At 34.2% G+C, this 19,154-nt stretch overlaps 1 protein-coding gene across 1 annotated transcript; it reads right to left on the bottom strand.

Annotated features, from left to right (window-relative positions):
* Positions 1 to 8,587: 8,587 nt before the first annotated feature.
* LOC137400677 (general transcription factor II-I repeat domain-containing protein 2-like) lies at positions 8,588 to 10,179 on the bottom strand. Its single transcript, XM_068087009.1, has 3 exons — positions 9,879 to 10,179; positions 9,502 to 9,796; positions 8,588 to 9,029 (listed from the first exon to the last, which is right to left on the bottom strand). Exons 1-3 carry the CDS (start codon positions 10,177 to 10,179, stop codon positions 8,588 to 8,590), a joined length of 1,038 nt encoding a protein of 345 aa, XP_067943110.1.
* Positions 10,180 to 19,154: the final 8,975 nt, after the last annotated feature.

Below are 19,154 nucleotides of genomic sequence, written 5' to 3'. Positions count from 1 at the left end.
TAATAGTTTAAGAGTAATGTCTTTCAATTAGTTAAGAGTGTCTACCAGTCCTTCATGTCATGATATTCTCATATAAAACTTCCCACAGTGTTCAGTGTACAAGCCTTTGGCTGCCATGAGATTTGCTTGCAGCTGTTTTCTTTTGGCTGCTCTAAAATCTGTTTTAGTAGTTTGGCTGAAATGACAGTTTTGTAGTCTTCAATATTAAAAAATTCAAATTCAAAAATTCAGTCATTATTTATTTAGAGTATATTTTGGTTGTAAACAGTCGAGCTGGTCAGATTGATGTTGTTTCAGGCTTGCTGATGTCACCACAAGTTTAGTTCACAAATTTAGAAACTTTGCCATAAAACATAACCAGGGTGTTAAAAAGAGTGTTTTAAGTTTGTCTTAAGTTTACCATAACACCGCATTATGCTTACAGTGTTTTCTGGCTATTTGGTTTTTTTACACATTCTGTCTCGCAGTAAGCCACCTAAAATTTGCTGTATTATAGCTCATTTGTAACAGATAGCAGACATGTATATAATTTTGCATTAACGAACCAACTTCTATCAAAATATAGTATGAAATAACTTTTAGTTTAGATTTTAGAATATTTTAATTACTATGTTTGTGTTCTTACTAAAATCAATGTCTCATAAATTTTGACTGTGAAAACTTTAAATACTATTTCTACCTTACTTAATATTTCAAGACAACTTATGTTCAAAATTAAATTGACAATTAATTTGTTCTACTCTAATGCACGTATATATAATATTATTCGTATTGTCAATGGAAAGCAATTATTGTATGATTTGCCTATTCAAAACAGTTTGAACATTGTGACTATCCCATGCGACTTGCACAGGGTGACTCCCTACATTATTTTATAGTACCATATTACTACATAACGGATAACAAAGTCAGGCAAATGCTATTGTAATGAAAATTAAAAAAATGTGCTAAGCTATAATATAACCTAATCCTGTATAGCACATGTTTTAAAGCAAATTTTACTGCAACACACAAATAAGGAATAGTCCACTATAAGACTGTATGATTTTCTGTATGCAATACACTTTATATCATAGTATGGCTTAATATGAGCCGACCCAAAATGTACCACTGAAATAGCAAATTAAAAGATCAGATGAAATGAGACAACATAATGTAATAGATTTTGTGTAAAAAGGTAATATAAAATATTGTGTTATATTGAAGTAAGGAACATCGAATCCTTTGCAAGTTGGTCGTCCAAAAAAGATGATTATGGTTCAATAATGAGAGAGAGAGTGAAAATCTCAAAGCATAATATTAGCTAAAGAGCTGTGAAAAGATGGATAAACAGTTGTAGACACACTTTCAAATATTCAAATCATATTCAAATAATGAGGAGATTAGAATATAAAGATTATATTTATAATATAAACATGGTTCAGAAGATGTTAAAAAGAAATTTGATAAGCACAAGATGGAGTTGTTAACACAATTGATACTTATCAATTCTTATTTAATATTTCATTTCGGCAGTTAATAGAAAACTAGCTATTAATTTCCAAGTACTTTATTATTGAGTACAACATTCAGTTTCATTAACACACATATATAGCTTAGACCAATTATAGCTAAAGCATGTTAGAGCAGAAAACTGCAGTGAAATTTGAATCACTAGATGAAATTGTTGAATTTCAACATGCACATTAGAGTGAGCAATCTATTAGCCAAAGGGTATTTGGAGGCATAAGTATGAAATGACAACTCCTTACAAGATAGTGCATAAGGAAGACAACTCTTTAAAGTATATTCATCTGCATAAAATGTTACATGTAATGTAGGTAAGCACCAAACTAATTAACAAGAACTTGATTAAAAAATTAAAAAATTAATTAACTTAATAAGGAATGCTATGAATGTGAAGTAGTTTATTAAAGAATTACTCAAGTAGTTTTATGTACGCATAAATGCATACAGGTTTATGAAATTGTTAAATTTGTTAGAAGTGACCTAGGTAAAACTTTAAAAAACTGTCCCTAAAAATATTTTCTAATTGTAAAATATCATAGTGGTTTATCTTTTCGGGTTCAAAACAAATAGCATTAAAACTACCAATATTGAACAAAGTAGTTAGAAGTGTTTATGTGAAAATTTCTTCAGGTGGTAGTCAGCTACTTTCAATGTTTGTTTTTTTTCGAATTCATTTTTAAACACGAGAAAATTAAATAATACAATATTTTGAGTTCTTGAGTTAAACAATGATGAAAGTCATAAGTATTGATATGAAGACATATTTTGTGTTATATTTAGTATCATAAAGCCAGTATTTGTAAGTGTAATAATGTTGTATTGTGTGTGAACTGCATGCGTAGGATGTGTGTAAGTGACTGATACAACATAGCTAACGCAAACATAGCTTAAATAGGTAATCTTATGATATAAGGATAAGCTGACTCAGCTAACTGTAGGGCTGGTAAAGTCAGTAGCACTTAGTGTGAGCAAGTGCTGTGGTATTTAATAAGTGTAGCTGTTTCTATAGCTCGTCACAACATTAAACATTTTAATAATTACCCTAGAAGCAGAAAGTAGCATAATTACAACTGTAGAATCTAAAAAAAGAATTTCTATTGATCTAAGAAAAACTGTTATAATAGAGTCAACCTTTCTGCTTGTAAAGATTAAACCACAATGCAATATCTTCTTAGAATAAGTGTTGCTATATGACATGATATCAGAAAGTATGCATCTCTAGAAGTAAACATTTGCTAACTCTGTTTGTATTATTGAGATGGCCGCCTATTTAGTAGGAGTTGTGTTGCTTGTCTCAAACACCATCACTACAATATTCTCAAATTATCATCTTATGTACAACCATTTAATCACTATTTCAGCATTTATGTGTTTGATATGGTTAAAGAGTAATATGTTTTTAGCTATCAAATCCCAGATTTGAGTAATGAGTTTTAGTCACTTGACCAATTTATGATACGCGAGTTGGTCTACAAAGAGAATCAAAAAACTTTTTCAAACCTATTTTAGCAATGCTGATCAGAAAATGTGGACAGGAGTGGTTGCAGACAGCTTAATATTTGTTTAGTGTGCCTGTTCAGGAGAGAAAATAAAAGCACCTCATGAACTGGCATTGTGATCAATTAATTAAAACAAACATTCACATAATGTTTGACAATTCTCTCTGAGTTGTGTCTATTGAAGTAATTTCAATATGGAGATTTTTGGAGTTACTAAAGACTGTGGGATCTTATTAATCTGAGCTCATGTCGTGCTCGTAGACAGCAACTATCAGATATAGATGAGAGCGGGTTTGGTTGAAACGTGGGGTTGGTTGAAACACCTGCTAAAAGTACATGTTACCTTTAACTTATATTTCTTTCCCTCCTACAGTGAAGAGGTACCAAGGTTACCTAGCAGCCATCTTTTTTAATGTTGATCAATAAAAGAGGGAACAGGTAAGAGCACTTTTTTCATATTCTTTTGACATTTTGGCTTCATATTAATATTGGTAACTCGTCAGATTTTGGATGTTTTGTTGATCATCTTTTATTGTAGGAATTTGAGTAAATAATTTCATATAGCTCCAGTGATGCTATTGCTATATTGAATATTGGTTTAGTCCCTAATACTAAACAAACACTTTAACAGCTGAAATTCAGTCTAATCTTTATATGGGGCAGGTTGAAACAAATTTATGGGGCTGGTTGAATCACTTTGTTACTGTTCCAACCAGCCCCATATCATATTAGCACAAGTATCTTTCATTTAATATGAATATGTTTTAATTTAAAGGTTGACTTGCAACAAAATTTACATTACAGTTATTTGATATCAAAAGGTTCACCATGTCTTACTCTACTGTGTTGTAGCTTCGAAATGTGTGGAAACGTGATTACAAGCTCTTAAAAACTAAAAAGCAAACAGGTAATCGCGGTCATCACGAAAATGGCCATAGGTTGTAATTTCTCTCCAAAACGGCTCAGATGTGAGGTAGTTGAACACGAGGCGCTTCTGTTTGCACTTTCATGCAACCTCATTCGCCGAAATATTTTTACAAATATACTCCACGCACTCAATAAAACCATGTCTGTTGTCCTTACGCCTCTATTTCATCCTCATTGTAATGCTGTCACTTTGAGCACTGATATCTCCAAACCTAAACTAAAAATCAGTTTAATTTTTTAACCTTAGCTAGAAGGAGTGCATATCATCCTCTGATAAACATGAGGAGTCTGTTGGTCACATGTGATGGTCGAGAAATGCTGCAGAAATAATTGTTGTTTGCATCATTTGGTGGAAGATATAGGTCACATGGTCATATTGCGACTAGATGATTGAACCAAGCTGAAACAAACTGTGAAGTAGCGAGCATCTATATTTGATAAAGGCTTTTTGGTAGAGCCCAAAGTGTTTATCATAAAACTAGTGCTACGAGAAGTGTTATATTGAGCCCTTTACTGGCCTTTTATTTCACGTAATAGCTTCATGTGTCAAAACAATAATCACGTTGAGTTGAGTACGTCATCAAAATTAAGGGAATCCAACCTACGGCTGTTTTTTCAAATTTTTGCTTTTGAGCTTTTAATAGCTTGTAATCACATTTCCACATATTTTGCACCTACAACACAGCAGAGTAAGACATGGGTAACCTTTTGATACCAAATAACTGTAATGTAAATTCTGTTGCAAGTCAACCTTTAAATAGGCAAACATGAGAAAAGATAAAGAAAAACTAATAGGGGTGCCTCACAAAATGCTATACAAGCTGCTATGAAGCTGCTTAATGATGAAAAACAATCCGTGAGGCAAGCTGCCAAGTCATGTAACATAAACCATGTTACTCTGTCCCGAGCTCTCAAAGGGCGTGTTACTGGCTATCTAAAGAACTGACTTGTGTTTAGCACCCACCAATGATGATGATGATGAAGAAAGGGCGGGTGAGAAAATAATAGATGACATCAAGGATTTACAGCTGAATGTTTATGTAGTTGTACGATTTGCCTGTGAAAAGCGCACAAGCTTTTTCGTTGGCAAAATGGTGAGCATAGATGCCGGTACAGAAAATATCGCGGCGCGGTATCTTAAGCGGAGTAGAGAATGTTTCGTAGCTCTAGATGAAGATGATGTTGTCAGTAGACAGGATATCGCAAGGGCACTGAAGATCCAATTACTGCCGGGGTACAGCTAGATCGACACTTCAACTTCAGTTTCTATCCTATCTTACAGAAGTCAAAGATTAAAGAATTTTATCTATAGATTATAACAATGATTGATGCTGGTGCCTTCAAATTATCAGTTATGGTATTAAATAACTTTTAATATTCAATTTAGATACAACTCTTGTGTCATTTGAAGCATTATTCTTTAGAGGAATGTCTGTTTCAACCAACCCCTTGTTGTGTTTCAACCTGCCCCATATGCGGGGCAGGTTGAAAGGATGCACCTCATCATGAAAATTTCCAATAATTTTACTAAAGGATCGAGCTAGAATTAGTGTTTATTTTTGCATTTGTAGCCTACCCCAGACCCTTTTAAGTGGTAAAGAACATTGGCTGGTGGCAGAATTTAAGCCCTCATAAGCTTAAAAGTAAAAATTGTTTCAACCAATTTCGCTCTCCATACAGTTTTACGCTTATGCTGCTCGAGTTTATATTGTATTAATTACTGTTATTTATTGTTTTTTGATAAAAAAGCACAATGTACCGTCTAACAGCAACTAAAACAGCTAAAGGCACAAACTTTCAAATTAAGACAAAGTTAAAATATGGTCTCTATTCTCGGAGACATAAAAGTTGGTACATTCTAGAAAACTAGTATGTTATACAGCCTACAGTGTTTATTAGAAAAGGTAGTAGGGCAGCTTATTTTGTGATCAGTGGATAGGCTGGGCTACCGCTTTATATTATTAGCCACAAAAATTAATATTAGTGATAGAAATTGGCTAATATAACTATTGGTGTATACCACCTGTTTTACCATTAATATTACTCATAGGAATTTTCTGCTCTGTCACTTCTTATAACAGGTAGTGCAAGAATTTTTTTTAGTAATTTTGCCAGATGATTATTTTTAACTTCATTATTTTTTAACTTATGTAGTTTAACAAAATTGCTTTTACACACATGAAATATTGCCCATGCCTAACAAACAAAAAACAGAAATCTAGCCATACATAAGCTGAGCGAGATCTTACATATATTTCTGTAAGCAATGCGTGTGCCAATCGTTGATTTAACCAACTATACATTGTTGAGTTTTGTTGTAGTTTTGGCTAGAGTAAGCAGGTCAAATGAGAACCCAGGTACATGTAAGATGATACAATATGCTTATAGAACATTGGTCTAAAGATGTTTATAATATAATCTTTACTATAATAAGAGCCATGCTTGTACATCTGTCCAAAGCCAGACTAAAAGTGTAGGAACCAAAAATTTCTTCAAACGGGAATCAAACTCAGATATTGAATTTTGCATATCACTTTGCAGCACAATGTTACAATTGACCAGATACTAATTATACCTGACAATTTCTCACAACACACGAGACTGCCAGTGTACTAGTATAACATAGTATAGGATACTGCAATGCCATACAGCGCAATATAGCACAAGATAATATAATACATTCTAATAATTATAATGTAATTGTACTAAAAATTCCCCTGTCATACAGCCCATGACCTGATAATGGACTAAGTGATAACGGAAAAAAGAAATGACAGTGCTGGTTGTTGAAAAAGTAGTTGTCAGCAAGAACTGGCAGAGTATAGTGTAAATGAAAGTTGTTCGAGATGACATAAAATAAATTTGAGGGAGCACGACTTTAAAAAGGTGCAAATAACAATTTCAACAAATATAGAAAAGTTAGATAAGTTCATCGTTCTATTAAAGATCACGCAATCTAGTCTCCTCTCTTTTACGTTGTAGGATTTGGTCATTGATAGCTAATCGAGTGATGCGCTCCCTAGCGAAGTTGTTAACTTCTACATTAAATTGTTAATTAAAGCTGTAGGCCTAACCTACTGTAATGTATGTAATTTAACAACAACAATAAGGAAATATGTTTATTATAACTCTGAAATGCAAAATTAGAAGTACAAAATGTATGTAAAATGGCAAGCAACTGTGTACTATACACAGTTTGAAAGTTGGTTGTGTTGAATGTAGAATGGTTTTGATAGTGATCTTTAACAGAAAGCAAGTATGAGCATTCACGCGTCTGGAAGTTTTCTGCAAACTGCAGCAAAATAAAAAAATGTTCTCGTCATAAAGGGGCATTGTAGTTCTGCCCTAGCTTGTACATAAGTTGTGAAGAATTTTGGCTAACGTTTAAAATAATTTAATGAAACCTTCAGTGATTGGACAAAAAACATAGGCTGATAAACTGTGTACCACAATTTCGTACCTGTAAATCAGTCTACGCCTCAAACGGTCTACGTTTATTACAGAAACCTTCGAATAAATTCGATTACAAGTAAACAATGCCATAGACTGGTGAAAGGCGCACTGCTAAATAGTTCTACTATCTGTCACACAGCTTTATTGACGTATCGTAGGCCGGTCTTAACTTTTATTAAACCAAGCTTTTCAAGCGTTTTGTGGCGGTTTTCGGCCAAATTAATCTGTCTATTTGTGTATAATCCGATCAGATGGGTAAGTTTTAAGATACTGTTGACAATTTACAAAGACTTGGTAACATATTTAAATAGGCCTATATGTGTTTTGTATCATTATTATACTTTAACTAATCTACAAAATGATGGTTAAATTTGTTGATGAGATTCCGAAACAAGGGTTCGTCTCATTGTTGATGAAAAATTTTCGTAAGTTGTGTGCACATGCATTTATCATAAAAACTCTCAAACTTCGCTCCGGATTATATATATTGTATAATATAACATAATTATATAATATATACTATATACTATATATTATGATTATATAATTATAATATATAGTCAATGATAGATACTCTATATCAGGGGTGCCCAAATACTTTTGCTGGAGGGCCAAACAGGTAACCAGGCCTTATCACGAAGGCCAAGCATGAATACAGCTGTATATATGGTAATGTATGTGTATTTTAAGTAATGGGTAAGTAAACATACATACATGAACATAAACATGAAAGTAACAAGGTGTAACATAACAACATATGTAGGTTTATTCTCAACAAAATCTACTGTGCAGAAGAAGTATCTGCAATGTTAATAAGACACATGGAAGCGAGATTGCTTTGCAGCTATTGCTGCAATATCTGGTTAATCTTTGGTGACTGCTACGGCTAAGAGCTGTTGAGTATGTTCCTCTGTCAGTACACTCCGATACCTACTTTTTTATGAATTTCAGCTTTGAAAACATTGATTCACACAAGTAGGTTGTACCAAAGAAAGTAATTGCACTGCCATATTGCATAGCGTAGGATACTTTTCCTGTACAGCAGATTGCGTTCAGAACTCTACATTAGTTTGCTCAGCAAATTGAGCTTTAGCCAGGTTATCTGCCTTTAAATCACACAGCTCTAATTCTGCCACACCTGTCTGAACATGAAGAAAGTTATCAACTTAGGCTTTCCAAAGCTAATGAGCCTGAAATAGTCACGCAACCAGCTCAATAATGCCAATGATACTATCGAGCCCAGCAAAGCAATGCTCCACCTCTAAAAAAACATCAACGAGAAAAGCGCGAGCAGGTGTAAGGTTCACGACATCATCACGACCGTTCACAAATTCCGTGGTGATTGGAAAGTGGTTAATATCACTGTTTATGTCCTCGTAAAAGCAGTGGAGTTTGTCTTTAAAAGATGTTACTGCCAGCCAGAGTTCTACCACATTACGACCTTCACCCTGCAATTCCAAATTTAGGTCATTCAGATGAGCCAAAATGTCTGTCAGAAAATCCATGTCTCTCAGTGAATGCTCCGATCTGAGAATTTCTAAAAATCGTTCTGCTGCATCTCCTCCAATCTCACTAAGAAACTGCTCAATATGCTGTCTTACAGTCCATACTCTTTGCAAAGCTTTACCCTTACTTAGCCATCTGCAAAAATACATTAAAGTACATTGTATATTAAAAATAATTGACAATATTCACAACTTTGCTGTGCTTTTTTACCTCATCATAATGTAATGAAAATAAGTATGTCAAATATAATTTGAAGATAGCAATATGGTACTAACCTGACATTGTTGTGTACTAACAATTCATCATACTGAGAATCAGACTCCTGTAGAAATTTTCTAAGCCGGCGATGTCGTAACGATGATTTTGATCTGAGAAAGTTTATTAATTTTATTATGTCCAGCATAAGACTTCCATATTCATCTTTCAGTTGGACACGGAGAATGCTTTTGTGAATGATACAATAAAATGCAATCATCTGAGGATTGTTATCTTTCAGGCGATTAACAAAACCAGAATATACACCCACCATAGCTGGGGCGCCATCTGTTGCTACAGAAATTATCTTATGCATTGAAACTTTATGGGAGTACATGTAAGCCTTGAATGCCTGATCTTTTTTCCAGTCGTACGTTCTGTCAGTGGAATAACTGCTGCAAGGTCCTCACTAAACTTGCTGTTGAGATAATACCGAACAAACACACTCAGCTGAGCAACATCGTTTACATCAGTACTCTCATCTACTGCAACTGAAAATGATTCACACATGTTCAAGTCATATATGACACCTTCAGTGATATGATTGGCGATAACTTTTATCCGTCGTGCACACGTATTCCTAGATAGCGGTACTGACTGAACAGCTTGCTGAATATCTGGCTTTTCAGGGTAGAGCGCTTGAACAGCTGAAACCACACATTCTTTGAACAGTTCACTGTGGCTAGTATGGAGCCATTGCCTTGGCAATTTTATAACAAACCTCATAACCAGCAGTAGCTGCTCTTTGTTGCAAGCTTGTAGCTCCCCTCATCATAGCCATTTGTCCATTAGCCTGCCTTGTTAATCTATCAAGCTGTTCCTGCCCCCTAGCTGTACCTGGAGTAAATCTTCCGTCATAGTCAGGATGGTTTTGAGTGTAATGCCTTTTGACATTTGCTACCTTGTTTATAGCAACTGAACTATTGCATATCAAACATGTAGGTTTCCCTTTTACTTCATGAAAAAAGAATTGTGTAGTCCAGTCTGGATTAAAACGTCGGTTTTCTCTTTCTACCAATATCTGAGCCATGATTGCTTACGAATTATTTTTTTAAGTCATTAGTCGTACAATCAAACAATTTACGCTGAGAAATCCCCACACTAACGCAAAACTAAACTCTAGTATTGTCAATAATGCTGTTCAGGTGATTTCAGATAACTACCGTACCTTTTGGACTATTAGCCACTACTTTTTTTGATGTTTTGAGCCATGCGGCTGATTTAGAGGCTGTGGCTATTCTGCAGTTTTTTCTTTCACCGCTAGGGCGCATTAACCGGAATCTGTGGTTAGTACGCTTCCAGCGGTGAAATAAAAAACGAAACAATGCCTACTGCGGTACTGTTTCGTTAGGCACTGGGTTAAAAAACGTCGGTTAATACGAAACAGTACCTAATGGCACTGTTTCGCTTTAATTAGAAAAGTTGCTGCTGTGTTAAAAGCACCGTCATGAGTTCTGTGGCATATAAAAAAGTGCAGCCTATGTACGTATTGTTTTATTACCGTTTTTTGAATATAAAGCAGATGTGGCTTATATAGCGGTGCGGTTAATAGTCCAAAAAGTACGGTAATAACTACTACTGATACAATAATGCATTGCCAAACAAACTCTTTAAAATTTGCAAAACATTTAAAAAAGTTGCAGCAGCTGGGGGGCCTGATAAAAACAGCTGAAAGGCCTGATCAGGCCCGCGGGCCTCCATTTGGGCACCTGGGCTCTATATTATAATATACCGTAATATTATATAATATACAATATATATATAATTAGATTATGTATAACATAATTAAATTCTATTATGTTTTATGCCATACATAATATAATATGACACAATTATATTATATAAATTTTATAATATAATATAATTATATAATATATACTATATATTATAATATAATATGATATAATTGTATAATAAAATATATAGTATAATATATGTACATGTAACTATATTATGTAATATAATTATAATATACAAAAAATGTATATAGCATAATATAATATAACTATATTATATATTTCATAAATATATCATATTGTATTATATCATATACAGTATAATATGATATAATTATATTATATATATAATATAGCATGGTATGATATAATACAACACAATATAATTTGATACAATATAATACCATACCATATAATATAGCATAATAGGATATAATACATTATAATACGAGTACATATTATGCTGTTTACAGCTACAAGCAATGTTGGCTGTCGTAGCTTTCCTGACATTAGCAACATGGCTGCCCCATACAATCTACTACTCCGCGCTCGCGATCGGGCAATTTAATGATCCTGAAGCAACATACACTCTCACAAGGAAACAGTTTGCTCTGGAAGTCTGTTTGTCCGCACTCACCTGCACTAATGCCTTCTCTACTCCAGTCGTTTATCTCATATTCAACAAGTACTTCCGGGTAAGTCTAGATTAGCAGAGTTACAGTTCCTGTATAGAAGTTATATGAAAGTACCACAGTTCCTGTATAAAAGTTATATAAAAGTACCACAGTTCCTGTGTAAAAAATATATAAAAGTACCACAGTTCCTGTATAAAAGTTATATAAAAGTCCCAAAGTTCCTGTATAAAAGTTATTTAAAAGTACCATAGTTCCTTTGTAAAAGTTATATAAAAGTACCACAGTTCCTGTGTAAAAGTTATATAAAAGTACCACAGTTCCTGTATAAAAGTTATATAAAAGTACCACAGTTCCTGTGTAAAAGTTATATAAAAGTACCACAGTTCCTGTATAAAAGTTATATAAAAGTACCACAGTTACTGCATAAAAATTAAATGAAAGTACTGCAGTTCCTGCATAAAAGCTATTTAATAAATGCTTAAAGAATTTCTTATAGTATACATTCAATCTTCCTCAGTGATTTTTGCAAGAACAACTTTTTTTCCCTGTTATCACAATAAATTAGAACTTTATGGAACAGTCATTAGTGAAATTGTCTACTCTTGTCTAATAGCTTTGTTGTTAAATGAGACTAATAATGCAAAAATTGGAGGTTATTGCATGCTGCCTCTGTTTACTAAATTCATCACTGTAGCATTGTAATGAATATAGGTACACTGGCTGTACTACCCGACGTTGCCTGGGTAATAAAAAAGTCTTTGGACAGGAAATTTGTTTTTATTTAACATATGCAACATTTATCATTCTAACTTTTAAACTTCATATCATGAAAAAATTAGGAAGAAAAAAAAATTTAAAGGTGTTGAAATGTAAGTGTGAAATCATTAGCAAGTAATGGCTAAAAGTAAAGTAAGTTTGGTTTGCTACGATTACAATGAAAAATTAGTTGGTATACGATTATATGATTTTAGTTCGTTTCAGTGTTGGCATGGGAGAATATTGTAGGCTATAGATGTACATAGAGTGGTATAAAAATCCATAGTAACTATCTAATGCAATCACCTCCGGATAAAAATCATCATCATTAAAAATAGTAAAATGGTAATATGTTAACCTTAGTAACTATAGGTACCTACAATGACTTTAATGCATGGTTATGATCTGCAAGATAATATAACGCTACAATTTACCACGTGGAGAGTTTTTACCGTTGAGACAAACGTGTAACATAAATGTTGAATCAAACTTAAATGAATTTAGCTCATTAAACACATACTTAAAGGAAGTTTTAGTTTGTATTTTAGTAAACTTCAAATTTATGTATATGTAAATGTAAATGTATATGTAAATGTAAATGTAAGTGTAAGTGTAAATGTATATGTAAATGTAAATGTAAATGTATATGTATATGTATATGTATATGTAAATGTAAATGTAAATGTAAATGTAAATGTATATGCATATGCATATGCATATGTATATGTATATGTATATGTATATTTATATTTAAATGTAAATGTAAATGTAAATGTATATTTACATGTACATGTTTATGTGTATGTATATGTAAATGTAAATGTATATGTATATGTATATGTATATGCATATGCATATGCATATGCATATACATATACATATGCATATACATATACATATACATTTACATTTACATTATGCATGTATGTATATCTATATGCATATACATGCATATACATATACATGCATATATATGCATATGCATATGTATATGTATATGTAAATGTATATACATGTATATGTAAATGTAAATGTATATGTATATGTACATATACATATACATTTCTCAATTGCCCATGATAAATGGCGTAGTAATTGAAACTTTAATAACAATATCACACGATGCTTTTTTGTCCTCGTCATACTAGGGCTAATTTGGTTTCCACAAAACGATATCAACTATAATTTTTATCGAAATTAAAATTTGGAAAATGTTCAGCATCATCCGTTAAATTAAAAAGAGGTTTGCAAACAGATAAGTGATAAAACTTTGGTTAAAGGTTTACTAAAAACATACTAAAACTTCCTTCAAGTATGTTTTTAGTAAGCTAAATTAATATAAGTTAGATTCAGTGTTTATGTTACATGTCTGTCTTGAAGGCAAAAACTCTGCACATAGTACATGTAATGATATGAAGTTTAAAAGTTAGAATAGTAAATGTTGTATATGTTAAATAAAAATAAATTTTCTGTTCAAGGAGTTTTTTATTACCCGGGCAATGCCGGGCATTCAACTAGGTTATTGTATTGAATAGATTATTCTGTTAAAAAGATTTAGTATGTCCGGACAACAAATGAGATACTATAAAGTAATTCTTAGTGCAAAATTTCTTAAGAATTAATACTTATTAGAAACAAGCACCCTGACAGTCTGGGGCACTGCCAATAAGACAGAGAATAAACTGATCATAATTATTGTGGAACATCACAAGTGTTAAAGTGAAGAGGTTTAAGTGATAGAGTATTGGTCTATTAAGCTGAATGTTACAAGTTCTAATCTTGTATGAAGTAATATTTTATCGTATTATCCCATCTTAGCTTTTGGTAAAAATAGTGTTATTTTGAAACATACTAATATTTTAACTAGGTAGCTAATTTTCTAATACTAATATTTGAAGAGCAATATATTAAAAATTTAACACTTACTACTTAAACCATCATGCCAGAATATCTACCGATTCTCAGTTGTTATAAATAGAAAAAATTGCCTCTTTATGTTTGGTAGCTACAAAACATTCCATAACCTATTGTGTAGATGGATGTGAAGTTACTTTATTGGAGGTGTTCATGCTGTAAAAAGAAAATAACTCCAACTTCATCGGCTCAGTCTTCCCAAGAATCGCAAGAATCCAGCCGAGGATCTGTTGACAGCAAAGACACAATTCAATCTAAGATATAAACTCATTTAGTAGAACAAACCTCTAATAATGACATTTTACTAATATTTTGGAAATCAAACTGTGATTGCCTTAATTTACTAACTTTGATAAAATTTGTAGATATTTCATCAAAGTTTGTGTGATGCAGTAATAACAGATACCTTAGCACATATGTGAGATGTTTAATGTGACAAATCATAAACCATGATATATCTTGGCACAGAAGACTTATTGTATATATATTATACATATTTTATATATAATTATATATATTATTGTATGTGTAATATGCAAATCTTATTTGTTATTATATATATTATTGTATATATATATATATATATATATATATATATATAAATCATTTCCTCACCCCGGATACCCCATGTGGGTGGTAAATTCTGCTCTAACTCGGGTCTCCTACCAGAGACCTGGGAGTTTGAGCACTCGCCTCAAGATCTTAGCTGTTCCCAAAAGCGCGCTTTTCTGCAACTCACCTGAGTTGATTGTTGTTGGTATTTGGGCAAGCCACATTTTATGCGCCAGTGTTATTGCGCCCAGTGCCCCAATGGCTACTGGGATTACAGTTGTTCTTACATTCCAGCAATTTTCAATTTCTTCTCCAAGAGGGAGATATTTCTCTACCTTTTCTTTTTCTTTGCTGGCTATATTGTAGTCATTGGGTACTGCTATATCTATTATAGTAGCCCTCTTGTTCTCCTTGTCTACCACCACTATATCTGGTTGGTTTGCTAGGACATGCTTGTCAGTTTAGATGTAGAAGTCCCAGAGGATCTTAGCTCGGTCATTTTCATTGACCTTACCAGGAGCTTCCCACCAGTGTTGTGGTTTATTAAAGCCATACTCATCACATAGACTTCTATACACAATACCCGCGACATGATTATGCCGCTCAGTGTATGCGTTCCCTGCTAGCTGCCTGCATCCACTGATGATGTGTTGGATGGTCTCAGGTGCATCTTTGCACAGTCTGCATCTAGGATCGTCTCTAGTGTGATAGATTTTCGTTTGGAGTTGCCTTGTTGGGAGCACTTGCTCCTGGGCTGCCATGATTAGCGACTCTGTATTGGCCGTTAGGTTTCCTTTGTTCAGCCACATATATGTCTGGTGAAGATCGCCAACCTTAGATATTTGTTGGTGGTAAGCACCATGAAGAGGTTTCGTGTGCCAGTCAATTTTCTCCTCATCAGGGCGTAGGTCCATTGTAAGAGCAGCCGATTGAAATTCAGCTAGCAACTTATCTGAGATGGCCATGGAGGCTGCATATGCTTTGATGCTTTGCTCCTCCTTTTTCACTGTCTGCTGTACACTTTTGAGTCCCCTACCGCCATCTTTCCTACCAAGATACAATCTAGTAGTATCAAATTTTGGGTGGAGTGCTCCATGCATGGTCAGCAGTTTACGAGTTGCTATATCTGTTTCTTTGATGGCTTCCTCAGTCCACTTTATTATGCCTGCTGGATATCTTATTACTGGCAGTGCGTAGGTATTTATTGCCATGATTTGGTTTTTGGCATTGAGCTGGCTCCGTAAGACCTGCCGAAGGCGTTTCTTGTATTCGGTAATGGCTTTGTGACGTACCTCGGCTTCGTGGTTGATGTTGCTTTGCATAATCTCCAAGTACTTGTACCCTTCTTCTATATCTTTGATGGTACCATTTGGCATTCTTAGACTATCTGTGAGCATAGAATGGCCTTTCTTAAGAATTAGCCTTCCACATTTCTCAATACCGAAGGTCATTCCGATGTCCTTGCTGTATACCTGAGTCAGGTGTATTAGCGAATCAATGTCCCTTTCTTTGTTAGCGTACAGCTTGATGTCATCCATGTAGAAGAGGTGGTTTATCTTGGTGCCACTCTTAAACTGGTACCCATATTGAGTCTCCTCCAGCATATTGCTTAGAGGGTTTAGGCATATGCAGAAGAGCAGCGGTGATAAGGAGTCACCTTGATAGATGCCTCGCTTAATTTGTACACTCGCCAGCTTTTTGCCATTAGCCTCCAGTTCCGTCTTCCATTTGGTCATTGACATCTTGATGAATGCCACAAGAGCAGGGTGAACATTGTACATACTGAGGCACTCAAGTATCCAACTATGGGGAATTGAGTCATAGGCCTTTTTGTAGTCAATCCAAGCCATGGCAAGATTGGTTTGCCTTCTCCTGCTGTCTTGACAGACCGTCCGGTCCACCAGTAACTGATGCTTAGCTCCTCGGGTGTTGCGCCCAATTCCTTTCTTAGCACTGGTCATATAGTGACTCATGTGCTCTTTCAGTTTGTCTGCAACTATTCCTGAGAGCAGTTTCCAAGTGGTGGGCAAGCGCGTTATTGGTCGATAGTTTTTGGGAATCGGCCCCTGCTTTGGATCTTTTATCAGAAGTACAGTTCGTCCTTTGGTCAGCCATTCTGGATGGTCACCTTGTTCTATTAGGCATTCCATCTGCTTAGCCATTCTAGTGTGAAGTGATGTCAATTTCTTTAACCAGAAGGCTTGAATCATGTCATGGCCAGGTGCTGCCCAGTTCTTCATAAACTGCACTCTGCACTTGATGTCCTCTTTGCTGATGGTGAGTCCTTGCTGAGCCACAGTGTGTTGATGGTTCTCTTTAAGCCTCTTCAGCCAATTTGCAGTGGTGCTATGAGTAGTCTCTTTCTCCCAGATGTCCTTCCAGAACTTTGAAGTGCTAGATCGGGGAGGCTCAGACATTGGCCTCTGCAGTTCACCTTTGAACTGGGAATACACTCTAGATGAATTATTGATAAACAGTTTGTTCATTCTCTTGTTATCCTGCTCTTTGGTGTACCGCTTCAGTCGTGCCGAGAGTGCTACTAGCTGCTGTTTGGCAGATTCTAGAGCTTCTATTGTGGCTTCTCTTTTTGGATACTCCAAACTGTGGTTAGATCTCTCACTGAGCCTACTAACTTTCTTGCGCAAGTCCTTGATCTTATTTTGTAGCCTCAGCTGCCAGGATGGAATGGCTTGAAGCCTTGTTGGCAGTGGCTTAATATCCATCTCCTCCAAGATGACGGTTGCTGTGCTGTAGATTAAGGCATTAGTTTCACTAATTGATCCAGTTGAGATCGACTCCAGTGCCATGTTAATGTCTTCTAACAGCTTCTTAGGTATGGCCTTGCTAACTCTTCGTAGTGGTACCCTGCTTCCATAATCATTAGCAGCTGACATCTTGTTGATGATATTTTCCGCTATTTTCCGTTATTTTTGTTGATGATAATATATTTATATATATATATATATACATTTTATGCTGTTGCTTGAGTACCTTTCAATGATGCAAACCTCTAAATTTGGGCAAATCTTGTATAAGAGAGCTTAGCGATCACAACACACATTTTTTACATGCCGTTAGTATGATAAATACATGTACTTTTTATACTGCTATATATATTTTTGTACATAGTAAATATATTTTTATGTTCCATTTTTCAAGATGTGTACTTTCATTTTAGTTTTTTGATTTTAAAGAATGATTTGTTGTTATGCAAGATGTTGATCTGTTGTGTAATACACAGACTGAAAGTTAGGTTTCAAGTGCGTAATATCCCCTTCAACTTTTAAAACATGTTCCGAAGTTGTAAACATAACAACCTGTGCTAGACCAAACAAAATCGGAGGTTTGTAAATACGGTTTGTTGGAAACAGTCAAATTGTGTCAATCTTGTGAATAAGCTCAAATTAAACTCTCTATGCAGAATTAGTCTAAGCATGAGGTTTTTGCTGTTATACGATCAATGACGAATCCCGAAGAATTGAACGTGAAAGAGCATTGTTAGTTTTTGTGATGATTGAAGAGCCAGAACCAAACCATAAAAACGTTGTTGACAATAGTTATACATATGCAGTGGCAAGCCAGCATTAAAAGATATGGCCGAAGATCTTCATCAGCATTTTAGGTTTTTAGGTTACTACGGTCAAACATGTGCTCTATGACGGACAACTTTGCTGACTAGCAAAAACGTTTTTATTAGATTAATCTGTGAGTTAATTTTCAACCAATACAATAATAACAGTGTAAATCAAAAGCAACTGATAGTGGGTCTCTTCAAATATGTCAGGACATACACCTGAAGCCTTAAGATCGTTGATAGCGTAGCCTATCAATAAAAGTTAATCTACTAGCAACCTAAATAGCACACCATAAAGTTGCACATTGAATATCTTATTCAACTACGTGTATGTTTATACATTATACACTTTTACTATTCTCAAAGCATAGCCCATATAAGTTTTCTTTTACAAAATGATTAGACAAGTAGCTCAGTTTTAAAAATTTTCTCCTTCATGATTGAGAAGAAAAATGTGATGCAAAAACAAGAGCTTCAGAAAAGAAATGTTGGCAGAAAAGAACTGTGCATTGCTACCTTGTGTTCATAGTTTTTATGTAGTTTGAATAGAATTAAATAAAAAACTTTAAAACTTAGTACAGAAACATTTATTTACAAAAAAACTATCAGATTGTTAGGAAAATAAAGAAGACATAAAATACCATTCCTACAGTTGAAATTAGTAAAAATAAAACAAGGTTTGAGGTAACAATTGCTTGATTTTAATGTTTCAAATTTTAAATGCATGTGCTATTTTACAGGTATAGATAGATTGATAAATATTCATTAGATAGACTAACAAGTAGTAGATAGATAGACCGATAAGTAGTAAGTAAATAGACTAATAAGTAGTAGGTAG

The sequence above is a fragment of the Watersipora subatra genome, chromosome 7, assembly GCF_963576615.1.
Source record: "Watersipora subatra chromosome 7, tzWatSuba1.1, whole genome shotgun sequence".
Taxonomy (NCBI): Eukaryota; Metazoa; Bryozoa; class Gymnolaemata; order Cheilostomatida; family Watersiporidae; genus Watersipora; species Watersipora subatra.
Note: the sequence above shows the minus strand (reverse complement) of the source record. Positions and strands in the feature narration are given on the sequence as shown.

Coding starts and splice junctions, on each gene's coding strand:
- LOC137400677 (XM_068087009.1), bottom strand. CDS start 10,179: ATGGCTCAGATATTGGTAGAAAGAGAAAACCGACGTTTTAATCCAGAC. Junction 9,797..9,878: donor ACAAAGAGCAGCTACTGCTG/GTTATGAGGTTT, acceptor GTGTGGTTTCAG/CTGTTCAAGCGCTCTACCCT. Junction 9,030..9,501: donor ACGACTGGAAAAAAGATCAG/GCATTCAAGGCT, acceptor GTATTTTTGCAG/ATGGCTAAGTAAGGGTAAAG.